This window comes from Oryx dammah, unplaced genomic scaffold (assembly GCF_014754425.2).
Source record: "Oryx dammah isolate SB20612 unplaced genomic scaffold, SCBI_Odam_1.1 HiC_scaffold_1, whole genome shotgun sequence".
Classification (NCBI taxonomy): Eukaryota; Metazoa; Chordata; class Mammalia; order Artiodactyla; family Bovidae; genus Oryx; species Oryx dammah.
In genome coordinates, this window is record NW_024070185.1 from 41,002,563 (window position 1) to 41,015,680 (window position 13,118).

General features: G+C 42.9%; 1 protein-coding gene across 4 annotated transcripts in view; it reads left to right on the forward strand.

Annotated features, from left to right (window-relative positions):
- Nucleotides 1-2,610: 2,610 nt before the first annotated feature.
- PUM3 (pumilio RNA binding family member 3) overlaps nt 2,611-13,118 on the forward strand; it is a 45,993-nt gene continuing 35,485 nt past the window's right edge. The window contains exons 1-3 of one of the 4 annotated variants that reach the window (XM_040245083.1): nt 2,611-2,761; nt 11,784-11,875; nt 12,617-12,835. In XM_040245083.1, coding sequence (XP_040101017.1) covers nt 11,791-11,875; nt 12,617-12,835 — 304 coding nt within the window. In that variant the 5' untranslated portion in view covers nt 2,611-2,761; nt 11,784-11,790. Of the gene's footprint in view, nt 2,762-7,379; nt 7,510-11,783; nt 11,876-12,616; nt 12,836-13,118 lie in introns of those variants that run through there. The other 3 variants (XM_040244916.1, XM_040245004.1, XM_040244831.1) reach the window with 3 other exon arrangements.

A 13,118-nucleotide genomic window follows, 5' to 3' on the forward strand; every position in this document is an offset into this window, starting at 1 on the left:
GGGGTGTGAGGGGGCTGGAAGGCCAAAGAGAACAAGCGGGAAAACCTTGACTTGGACTCACTTTCTAGAAACATGGGATTTAACACTCCAGCATGGACCCCGGAAGAAGGAGGCAAACACTAAGTTTTTATTCCAGTCGCAGAGCAGAGGTGAAATGCCAGAGTTACCGCAGCAGATGGTAAAATAGGATAGAAAAAGTAGATGGAAAATAGGATCAGAAACAGTTCATATTCCTTGGAATGAACAACGGTATTCATTTACAGTTTTGCACCAGGGCTGTGTTAGCTCGCCCACCTTCTGTCTTAATATAGTCCAAAGAGATCTGGGCCATCTGGACATCCCGCAGAACAGCACACCAATTCATTACATTTGTGAAATAAAGACATGACTAGTACGCTCGAGACCTTGGTAAGAAATGTGTGTTCAAAAAGATGGGAAATAAATGCTGAAGAGTTTCAAGGACAGGCCACTTCAGTTAAGCTTACAGGAATCCTGAAGACTAGGACTGGAAAAAGGAGGTGCACATTTTTAGGGTCAGGGACACATTAGGGTATCCCTCCAAAGTGAAGACACATGGTTGTATCTCGGATTCCCTATTACAAAGAAGGGAGTACAATGCCTGGGGAGCCTTTGCACGTTCTGGCGGCCAAGTACTTCACATCTAGGAATCCTGCTCTGTCTGGTCCATGCATTGAAGGGCATGACAGACTGCCAGCTTTGAGTGGAACCCGGGGCAGGGAGGACTATACAGCAGGGCCAAGATGTAGCAAAGGCAGCCTCCCCACTTACAGCAGAACATCTGGTAGACCCTGTGATGTGGGCTGTGTCAGTGGTGAGAAAAGATGCAGCACAGAGGTCATGGTAAGCCCGAGGAGCATCACAGCTTAGGGCCCTGGGGTTCTAGAGCAAGGCCAGATCATCCGTAACGGGGAATTATACGCATCTCCTAGCGTGTTACTGAGACCTGAGAGAGGCAGTGCTTGAATAGTGTCCAATGACCGTCCTCCCACAGCTGTCCACTGGAAGGAGGGTTCTGTCTCACCTGTCCTTCCGTAAAGTGAAAAGGGCCCAGCAACAATCCACTAGAACATGGAAATGTCCTGGCTTGAGTCCGAGTAAGACCAGAGGGCATGAGTCAGCTGCACACAGAGGAAGCCTCGAAATCTCCACGTCACCCACGCGACTGCATCAGCCCTCCTTCCTCAGCTCTCTTCTGTGGCCATAGAGCAGGGTGCCTTACAGATAGCTGATGGAGGAGGAGAAATCCCCAGCAGAGTCTACAGGTGAACTGGCAAGGTTTGGGGGTACAAACTGAAAGTAAAGAGTACCATTACAACCTCATTCAGGTGAGAGACAGCAGAGAGGGGAATCTTCCTAGTGGGCAAGAGTATACCTAGTCATCCAGGTTATGTGGAAGGAGAAATGGCCCAAGGTGAGAGCATATAGAAATTGCTCTCATTGGCCAATGCCCCAACCAGTCAAGCACCTGGAAGGAAAAGGACGGTGGGAAACAAAGTCCAGGGTAAAGGTAGATGGGAATGGACCAGCAGGTGACCATTTTCACATGATACTACCCAACAAAGTGTTAGTTGCTCAGTCGTGTCTAGTTCTTTGCAACCCCATGGACTGTAGCCTACCAGGCTCCTCTGTCCGTGGCATTCTCCAGGCAAGAATACTGAAGTGGGTAACCATTCTCTTCTCCAGGGGATCTTCCCAACCCAAGATCGAACCCAAGTCTCCTGCATTGCAGGGCAGGCAGATTCTTTCCCATCTGAGCCACAGAGGAAGCCCAATCAAAAGGCATCCACAATAACCACTGAACAACCAACAAGACAAGTTGATTCAGCCAGTTGACATTAGCGAGCTTGCAACACTAGACACTCTAGAGCTGGCCTGGTGGGTACATGAATGTAGTGGCCACAGTGACAGTGAGAGGCTACATGTGGGCCAAGCAGCATGAACTCCCACTTACCAAAGCCAGTCTGACTACTGATTCCTCTGAATGTAGACTGCCAGCAACAGAAACCAGTGCTGAGCCCTTAAACTGGCACTGTTTCCCAGAGACCAGCAGGTCACCTACTGACAAGTTGATGACATTGGGTTCCTATTACTCTGGAAGGGCCAGCTGTTTCTCCTCATAATATAGAGTCCTATTTCAAGTATGGATTTGCTTTTCCTGCCCAAGAGCCTCAGCCAGGACCTCTGTCCAGAAGCTAAGAAGCACCTGCTCTATAGTCATGGAAAACTACACAACATAGCATCTGAATAGGGAACACACTTCACAGCAAAGGAGGTCATGTGATCCACAAGACACATTACACACTGCTCCCCCAGAGGCGCCATGTGACACAGCTGGGCATTGGCTTTTAAAAGGTGCAGCTGAAGCACCAACTCAGAGGCCGTAATCTACAAAAAAGGGACGCCGTCCTCCAGAATGCAGAATAAATCCAAGTGAGAGATCTCTATATGGTGCTTATAAGACGACGACTACACAGGCTTGGGAACTAAGGAGCAGAAGCAGGAATGGCCCCACTTGCCATCATTCTAAATGGTCCTCTGGGGCAATCTGTGCTTTCTGTTCCTACAGCTTTGGGCTCTGCAAAGGAGACACATTCTTGGCAGAGGATAGAGCAAGAGTTCTACTGAGCTATGGATGCTTCCTGGATGTTTTGGACTCACTGTGTCCAGGACCAATAGTGAGAAGAGGAACTCCTTCCCAGCCATGTTGGCAGGAGTGATGAACTCAGATCAGCAGGAAGAGGTAAGGCTGCTTTTCTACATCGGGGATGTGTGGGATCACTGTAGAGCCCAGGTGATCCACTGAGGTGCCTCTCAGTACTTCTTAGCCCCCATGGTCACTGCAAAAGGATCTCTGTAGCATTCTTCACCTTACAAGGGTATGATTACCAGAGTCTCAGAACCTTTGATCAAAACTTCTTTTTACCACACCTTTCTCCTGTCCATCAGTCCCTTCAGATCAGGATTTGATCAGTATTATGGCCTGAGGCTTCTGACTTAATCCTGTTCTCTCCCTCCTTGTCTTTCATAGGCTTCCCACCCCCAATACATGTCTTGGCCTTCTAATTCTATCTCTGGAAAATTCAAAGTGACATAATGGGTTTAGGTTATTGGTTACTCTTTTCTCCATCTAAAAATGAGGAGGAAAACTGAGTAGGTATATAGAGTAGACATCATTGTTAAGTCCCAACTTAATATTTCTATAGTTTTTAAAAGTAAAATGGGAGAAATAGTTAGAAAATGATTCATTTATTAATGAGCTTGCTCAGAAATCAAGGAAATCACAAGTCAAAACCAGTCACTAGTTAGCAAAGGAAATACCTTTCATAAAGCCTGAAAACCAAAGTTCAGCAAAAAGTTAAATCAAAAACATGTGCATTGTTCCCATCCTTGCTAAAACCTGGTGCTGGTACCTGTTGCTTGAGGAGTTTTGTTCTATGATAATTCGGTGTTAAGTATGATTCATGGGCTTTAAGTGATACTAACTAATCTTTGATACGATCTTTCATTAAAAGTGGTATTTTATACTGCAATCAGATACACTTTTGTTTTTGATCTGATTTTTCTGTGGCTCTTAAGAGTGTCACCAAACAAAGTATAATTAGGACAAGGTCAATTTTATGTTTGGTGGTGCTGGTGGTTTGGTCACTAAGTCATGTCCAACTCTTGTGACCCCATGGATTGTAGCCCACCAGGCTCCTCCATCCATGGGATTTCTCAGACAAGAATACTGGCGTGGGTTGCCGTTCTCTTCTCCAGGGGATCTTCCCGACCCAGGGGTTGAATCTGGGTCTCCTGAATTGCAGGTGGTCTCCTGCATTGCAGGCAGATTCTTTACCAACTGAGCCCCCATCTTATTGATCTGATTTTTCTGTGGCTCTTAAGAATGTCATCAAAGAAAGTAAAACTAGGACAAGGTCAATTTTATGTCTACTACACAGTAACTGGAAATTGGGAACGCACAATTAATGTTTATATTTGTGCATTTTTTAGCAAATGTGTGGTATTGAAAGACATAATCCGCTCTACTCAGAAGCAGTTCCTTTTTACAAAAGGAAAATGTGTTGGCAACTGCTCCGTTTCCATGGATTTATGATTCTAATAGGTCCTGAAAATAAAACCCAATCATTGCCAAAGTCCCACTTATGTTTTACATCAATAACATGCCCTTTATCCCTGCTTATGCATTGGGAAACACAAAAAGAACATCGTTAGTTAAAAATCCATTAGTTAAAACTTTAAAGAACTGATTTGGAGGAGGGGAGATGTGTGGGAGCTGACACCTAACACTTTATTTTTATGAAAAAGAGGAAAATTGCACAAAATAGTGACAAATTAAAAAAAAAAAAAACTTTTTCCGGAATACATTTGAAAGCATATAGTTCAAATTTAAACCATTTTCAGTATGTAATGATGTTAACTCACTGCAGGAGACCTCAAGCAATAAGAGAGATACAGTTATATCTAAGAAATTCTACTTAGAGAAACAAGTGCACTTTACATTTAATTCTCTAATTCTGGTGACCACAAAAAGAGGAACCAGAAGGTTACAGGGTTTAATCCTCATTTAACTGGAAAATCAAATCAAGTCACCAACTTGAACTCCATTCCCTAAATAAGCAACTCAATTTTAGCCCCACCTTAGTGTGATCTGGGGGAACTTTCCAAATTCTCGGTGGCCAGGTCCCACTTCAGACTAATTAAATCAGAATTACTGTTGTTGGGTTGGTTTTTTTTTTTTAATACACAGGTGATTCTGATGCGTGGCCAAGATTGAGATCCCCTACCTTGGATACTGCAATAATTTTAAGTTTTAGCTTACTAGTTAGAGTTATTTTAAGTTTTAAACCAGATTAAATAACAAATCTCTGCTGCTGGATGAAAGCATATTTGCCAAGTTACCTGTAATTTTACTACAGTACTGGAAAAAGAATGGAATCCAAATGCTTGGTTAGTATGTCTGATGGTCTTCTAGTCCTGGGGGCAGCCGTGTGACTGAGTTCTAGGCGTTTAAATAGATGGAAAACACTGCTAGGTCTTCTCCCTCTGGGATGAAAGGATGGAGCCCTATTGGGAGGAAAAATGTGGGTTTCAACTTTTCTCTATTCTCCTAGCCCTGAACTCTGATATAGATCTGGAAAAGTGTTACGTGTTGCAGTCAGCAGACAATAGAGAAACAAGTCAGTCAGAAAAAGACAAATACAGTGTGATTTCACTCACATGTGGAATCTCAAAAACCTGAACTCATAAAAACAGAATAGACTGATGGTTGTCAGAGGTTGGGAGGGCATGGAGCATAGGGGAAATGGACAGGTATTAGATATTTGAAGAATTAACTTGGTTAACTGTAAAATTATAGAAAACTTTTGTTGTTGTTGTCCTGTGAAACCACAAAATACTTCCAACTGACTCCACACAAATCAAACACTCAAGTCAATCTTACTGTGAAATTTTTGACAGCACACAGATTGGGTAAATAACATCATTAATAATAATCTAGGCCTTAGGTATGTGACTTTTTTTTTCTTCTTGGTGAGAAGGCAGATGAACAGAGTTTGATGTATTGGGTTAGCTAGAAAGTTTCTTTGGGGTTTTTCAGTAAGATCAGATAGAAAACCTCCAACGAACCTTTTGGCCAACCCAATACGTTTGACGGCTACATGGATGTGTCTGAGAGGCTGTGGGGTGATGCAAACTGTGGTGTTGAAAATATAAATATATCTCTTTCAGGTAGGGTGTGTACATGAAGATTTTATCATTGTTATTGGCTCGTACATATCACTCTATTTGCCTAATAGGTGCTGCAATGCACCTTCTGCCGTTCTTGTTCTGTATTCTCTCCTCTTGAGCTTTCACTAGAGGATCTGTGAATTAGAGATAGTAGTCCGTAGTCAGTCATGTTGAGTTTGGAGTCAGACTGACTGGATCAAAACTACTGAATGTTTCCCCTTTCTACATAACTTGAGGGGAAAGAGCTACTTAACTGTTTTTATGAGACTTAAAACAGCTTATCCAAACATAATATTTAAGGCACACAGAGCTGTGTGCTTAGCAACTGTCTATGTGCTGAATAGTGCTGTAGGTGTTTGGGAAGTAATGATGGTCCCTGTCCTCAAGAAGCAAAGTCCAGTGAAATACCAGTCTCAAGCCTGATGCCTTAAGAGGTGGGAAACATGTGATTTGGAAAACAGTAAAATCTGATGCTTGACACCCCTGGGATCAGTCCTATTCCTCAACTTCCCCAGTGGCCCTCCAAACAATATATCAGTATACCATCCTGCAGAACCTATGAAAGAGACTGCTTTTGGGAACAGGATCTTTGCAGATATAATTAAGTAAGGACCTCTGAATGAGAGCATCCTTGATTATCCTGATGGGCCCTAAATCCAAAGCCACGTGTCTTCATAATATATGGAAGACAGGAAGACATAGAAGAGAAAGACATGTGAAGACAGGGGCAGAGACTGCAGTTATGCAGTCCAAGCCAAGGAATGCCTGGAACCGCTAGAAGCTGGAAGGGACAAAGAATGCTACCCTAGAACCTTCAGAGGGTGCACAACCTCGCTACTAGCATGATTTCCAACACTGTTAAGGGAATAAATTATTTTGTTTGACCAGAGCAAGTTGTGGTGTGTTTCCTCATCTGTAACATGGGGATAACATCCTAATTAGTCTGATTTCCTAAAGCCTTAAGTGGGGTAACTACCGCCTGGAGGAACTCGCAGAGGTTTAAAATGGCAAGCATTTCTTGAGCGCTTGTTCAAATCATTTATTGTGCTAGACCCTTTCCATGTATGACTTAGCCATCTATAATTTATTGATCAGGTAACCAAGGCTCAGAGAAACTGAGTGATTTGCCCAAAGCCATCCAGCTAAGAAACGGAAGGAAACCAGATCGCAATCCTAGCCAACTACCGAGATGTCCCTTTAATGCTCCCTGCTACCCTGATGGTGGGGAAGAGTGAAGGCAAAAGGAGAAGGGGACGACAGAGGATGAGATGCTTAGATAGCATCACCGACTCAACTGAACAAACTCCAGGAGATCGCGGAGGACAGAGGAGCCTGGCGTGCTGCAGTTCGTGGTATCACAAAGAGTCAGACACGACTTAGCGATGGAAGAACGAGGAGAAGGCCGGCCAACCAACCTTCCACTTCCACAATCGGTCAGCGTCCACCAGAAGCCCCCAGCTCTGCGGCCGGGAAGGGAAAGGGTTAATTACGTCACTTTGAGTAGCCACCATTACGTCACTGACCCACGGATACTTTCTAGGGCCAAAACTCCCGTGGCGCCGCACTCGCGCCTCTAGATGACGTATGACTAGAAGCGGACCAGTAGAAATGCCGAATTTCCGTTTTACCGGCTACTGCCGGCCCCTTAACTCTAGCTCGGCTGAGGAAGAAGAGAAAAGGCTAGGGGGCGGAGCCAGGCCGGGAAGCGGAAGCCGCAGCGGCGGAGCCGGGACCCGCGCCTGCCAGGGCCACACGTGTGCGGTGAGTGAGGCGGCCTCCGGCTGCTTGTGGAGGGCCTCGCTCCGTGCCCGGTGCTGGAGTCGGAGGGTTTCTGAGGTAGAGGTTTCACCCTTGTCACCCGCCGGGCTGCTTTCTGTGGCCGTCTCTGTTGTGGGAGTTTGGGGATTGACGGGAGCCTGGGGACAAGGGCGGGTGTACAGCTCCTCTCCCTACCGCGCTGCCTAGAGAGTGCTGGGTTAGCTTTTATTACCTTCAGCCTTTAAAGTCCGGGTCTGGGCTAGTTCGCTTTCAGCCTTTCTGTTGTATGTTTGCCACTCACTCACTCTGCACCCGGTTAGGGCCAGGTGCCCAGTTTGCAGTATGAATGTACATTTGAAAGTTGTTAGCGCTAGGAAGAAACGAACTAGGTGTCAAGACGGAGTACTGGAGTGGGTTGCCATTGCCTTCTCCGAGACAGAGGATAGGGGAGTCTAAAGAACTGATCTTAAGCCGAAACGCAGAGCGTGGCTAGAGGCATCTCTGAAATCTGGAGGCCCAGGGAAAACTACGTTCAGCCAGAGGCAGTGACTTGAGCACTGCAATGTGGGAGACCTGGGTTCAATCCCTGGGATGGGAAGATCGCCTGGAGGAGGGCATGGCAACCCACTTCAGTATTCGTGGCTGGAGAATCCCCATGGACAGAGGAGCCTGGCGGGCTACAGTCTATCAGGTCCCAAACAGACGGACACAGCTGAGCGACTAAGCACAGCACACAGAGTTTGAAATTTTTCCTGTAAGCAGTGGGAACCTTCTGAAGGTGTTGGAGCAGGTAAATAACATGGGATAGAGGTAATAATGGAAGATTAATCAGGCAGTAGGGAGTGGAATCATAGCAAATTGACTCTAACGGCAGAAAACAATCTGAACAAGAGATAAAGTGTCTGCATAGAGTAATGGAAGGGAAAAAGAGGAGATGATTCCAAGACACTGGAATGTGATGGTTGGATGTTAGGGTACAGGGTCTACAAGCAAATGCATTTTGTTACATGAAAGAAGCAAGACCCCAATGGCCTCTACTCTCTGATTCCATTTATATGACATTTTTGAAAAGTCACAAAGCTAGAGGGTAGAAAGAAAGATCAGGTGTCGCCAAGAGAGCCAGAAGAGGATGATTGCAAAAGGGCTCCACAGGGCACCTCTGGGAGTTGTGGGACAGTTCTGTAAGGTGCTGTGGTGGAGGATACATGACTGGGGGTTTGTCAAAATCAGCACTGTACACCAAAAAGAATCTTGACCCTAGGCGAATGAAAAGAAAGTCAACTGACATGCCTGGAAATGGAATGCAGACCTAAACAAAATGAATCTAACTAGTACAGATGTATATCCAGTGGTTAAGACTCCAAGCTTCCAATGCAGGGGGTACTGAGTTCAAAGTACTGTGATCCCACATGCTATGCATCGCCTGCTTCCGGCCCCCACCACCCCTTCCCACCCCTCCAGTGACCTCACTGAAGGAGTGAAGGGAAAAGATTTAACCTAACTAACTTTGAAAAGCAGTGTTTTGAATGGATACTGTTGGGGAAATGACAAACTGTAAATAAACATATTGTAGTTGATAAATTTGGTTTTACCAACTATAACCCTGTGGTACATGTTTAGTGTTCAAGACAGTAGGGTGAACTTAATGATACAGAAATAAAGGTTTCTTTGTACACAAAAGACTAATGTACATACATATATTACCTAGCCTTGTCTAGTCAAAAGACCAAGAAGCAGTGACACCACAGTGACAAGCATACCTAGCCCTCAGATCTCAGTAAGAGGAATCAGGGTTCCTTGAAGAATGACTGACTTTAGGACTTGTGCAGGGATAAGGAAAGGTAAACTTGAAAGAAGTGCCAGAAATTAAAGACTTGCTAAGAAGAAAAAAGGATGGACCATGGTAAAAGGACACAGAAACTTAGAGATGTCAAAACTGGAATAATTTAGCAACAAAATAAAAATCCTATGAGTCCATAACCCAACTAATAAAATGCCTATGAGACTATACTGATGTAAATAAATGATTAAATAAATGGAGAGAAGGAATAAAGTTTACATACAGAAGAATTCAAAATAATAAAGGTAAAAGTAAGTAGGAAAATAGTCACCATTAAAACACCATAATAATTGCTGTAGGCAGGATCCAGTGGAGAGTGTTAAAAAAAAATCAGTGGAAGATACAGGATATTTGCATGCTTTCAAAATGTATCATCCAAAATATTTATTAATTGCTGTGGAGATTTTACTGTATTGATTCAAATTCTTTAATACTCCCCACTCTTGGAAGTGGAGCTTAATTCCCCTCCTCTTCAGCTTGGGCTGAATTTAGTAACTTGCTTTTAATAAACAGTATAGAAATGGAAGCAGTAACATTACAAATGGAGACACCTGGCAAACACTACCCTTAACCGAGTGATCAAGGTTACTAACACTAGTCACGTCGACATCATGCTTCCCCTAATGTGATGGGCTGAGAAGAGTGCTTCTTTATGGTATTCTTCCCTCAAATCTGTAATATCAGTAGATTCATGGGAAGATGTCAGACCCGCCCTCAGTGTGGGATATTCATTCTGCACAGTGCCAGTCTTGGTCGTGAGAAACAAGTGAAAACTGATAAACTGTCACAGATTAGTGGAAATTAAAAGAAGACTCAACTCAATGCAAGGTATGGGCTTCCCAGGTGACTCAGTGGTAAACTATCTATCTACCAAGCAGGAAAGTAAAGTTCAATCCCTGGGTCAGGAAGATCCCTTGGAGAAGGAAATGCAACCCACTCCAGTATTCGTGCCTGGAAAAACCCCATGGACAGAGGAAGCAGGCCCCAGTCCATGGGGTCAAAAAAGAGACGAGTTAGCGATCGAACAACAACAACGAATTCTGGAATATTAATAGAAAAAGGACATTAGTGGAAAAACTATCAAAATCCAAATTTAGCATTATATTAAGGTTGTTTCTTAGTTGTGGTTAATGCATCATGGTAAGTTGTTCACATTAGGGGAAACGGGTATACTGTAACTTTCTGTGTATCTTTCCCAACTCTTCTCTAAAACTAAACATATCAAAATAGAAAGTTCCTGCATAGAGGAGCTGAGGGATGCAGAAGTGGTTATGAAGGCTTCAGCCAAGTGGCTGGAACCGTGCAGTTACAAATGACTGAAGGAAACTAAGTCAGAGGCCATTCATTTTCCAGAGTGTTCTTTGGGACCCTATGGGTCCCTTGTGATGTTCCAGGAAAAAGTGGTTCAACCTGGTTGGAAAATCATGCTTACTTTAGCTTGTGCTTGGTGATTAATGGCTTAAATTAGCAAATTAAAAGAATCTAAGAATCTGATTTTCCTTAAAGAAGCCTCATTAATTATTTTCATTTAAGTGTTTCCCAAATGCCTTTCACTCCAGAACCTTTTTTCGTTTACCTGTTAATATTTTGAGAAATGTGTTGTTCTTCAATGGACCATTCTTGTCTAGAAATATCTGGAATTGTCAGGGATTCCTAACATCTACCTTAGAGGGTCAGCTTTAGATATTTTGAAATGAGTTGAACATGCAACTTTGGAAGGTACAGAAATAGACAAATAACACAAAGTAACTTTTGTTCTTGATATATTCTGCTTTCAGGAGCATTGGGCAGCTGAAGGGTTATCTGTTATTTGCCCTGTGCATAGTGGGGTCTCAATCCAGAAATAACCTGCTAGCCAGTTTCCTTTAAAATGAAATATTCTGTATGTCAACAGTCTTATCTTGGAGGTCTTTGAAAATCATCTGTTGCCTCTAAAAGAATAACAAACATTTGAAGTTGTTTTTTGTTTTAGCTACATTGGGTTACATAGGGAACTTTTAGATAATGTTTTGTATTATTTCATTAAATTTGAATGTGATTAAGTGTAGTGTATTGTTTGTTCCTGGCTGGGGAAAGGGTAATATTGTCAGTTTCTCGTCACAAAAATCCTCCCACTATTGTAAGAAATGCAAACACTGACAGTTGTAGCATGCTTAGTGTACATAATGATTTATTTGTAACCTTTACTGCCACTATAATGTTGCCTCCAAAACATCACTCGCTAGTCAAGGTGTGTGTTGTTAGTGTCTGTATTGGTGTCTAATTTTACTTTTTCAGTCTTAGAAATAGTGATTGTGTAGTTCTTGGACTCCTCATGGACACAGATAATTTGTCCTGCATCTGTGGTCAAGGAGTAAATGGGGCAGTGACCACTAAAGACCTTTATTGGATGAGAGCAATTTAGTGATCATTTCTGGATTTTGTTTTTGTTTTCCAGAGTTGCTATGATGGAAGTCAAAGGGAAAAAAAAATTAACAGGTAAAGGTACAAAGACATCACAAGAAAAAAGCAAATTTCATAAAAACAATGGTAAGATACTCAACACATGCTTTCCCTTGTGGTGGTTTTGTCTCTTGGAGGGAGGGTTTGGTGGGGTGAGAGGGCATGTGGCAGATCCGATCTATTCATGGGCTTGAGTTAGGATTACAATAGTGGACCAGGTGTCACTGTGTATGAGTGATGAATATGTTTACTGGCAAGCCAGATCTTCAGGGTTACTAATTGTGATGTCTTTACTATTCCATCAGGTGTCACTGTTGCAAACTAGAAGAGTCAGGGACTAATTTCCTAAGCAGTCTTTATGTTTTTTTTCTTTCAGCTAGAAATTTTGAGATATAAACACTTTGAATTTGTCTATACGATGTACTTTCTAAGTTCTAAATGTTCATTTTATTCTTAGACTCCTATTATGTCGTTAACCCCCAAAATACACACGAAGACATAAATAATATCTCATCTTGTGATTTGTGCTTAAAACAGAAATACACCTAACTGACAGTAGTGGGTTATCTCTAGAATTATGAGTAGTTTCTACTATGTATTTCTATACTTTGTAGGTTTTCTATAATGAACCTATTTTATAATTTTATAATCAGAGGAAGTTTTTAAATTTTGTTGTAATTTTTTAAGTCCTTCTGTGCTCCATCTTGGGAGAAGGACAAAGTATGTTTCACTAAAAAATGTGTAAGTTTCTGTAACAAATACAGCCCAGTGGATAAAAGATCCAGGCCCAGGATCATTGAACTAATAACTGTTTATTATTGTCACTAGATTCAGGTTCTTCAAAGACATTCCCCAAAAAAGTTGTTAAGGAAGGTGGCCCTAAAATCACATCTAAAAACTTTGAGAAAACTGCCACAAAACCTGGGAAAAAAGGTGTGAAGCAGTTTAAGAATAAGCAGCAAGGGGATAGAATACCAAAGAACAAATTCCAGCAGGCAAATAAATTCAACCAGAAGAGGAAATTCCAGCCAGACAGTAAAAGTGATGGTAAGCACTGATTTCTTCAGCATGGTTTTTGCAGAAGCCTTGGCCTGCCTGATGTGAAGGCCTGACTCATTTGAAAAGACCCTGATGCTGGGAAAGATTGAGAGCAGGAGGAGAAGGGGACCACAGAGGATGAGATGGTTGGATGGCGTCACCAACTCAATGGACATGAGTTTGGGTAGGCTCTGGGGGTTGGTGACAGACAGGGAGGCCTGGCATGCTGCAGTTCATGTGGTCGCAGAGTTGGACACAACTGAGCGACTGACCTGAACTGACCTGAAATGCC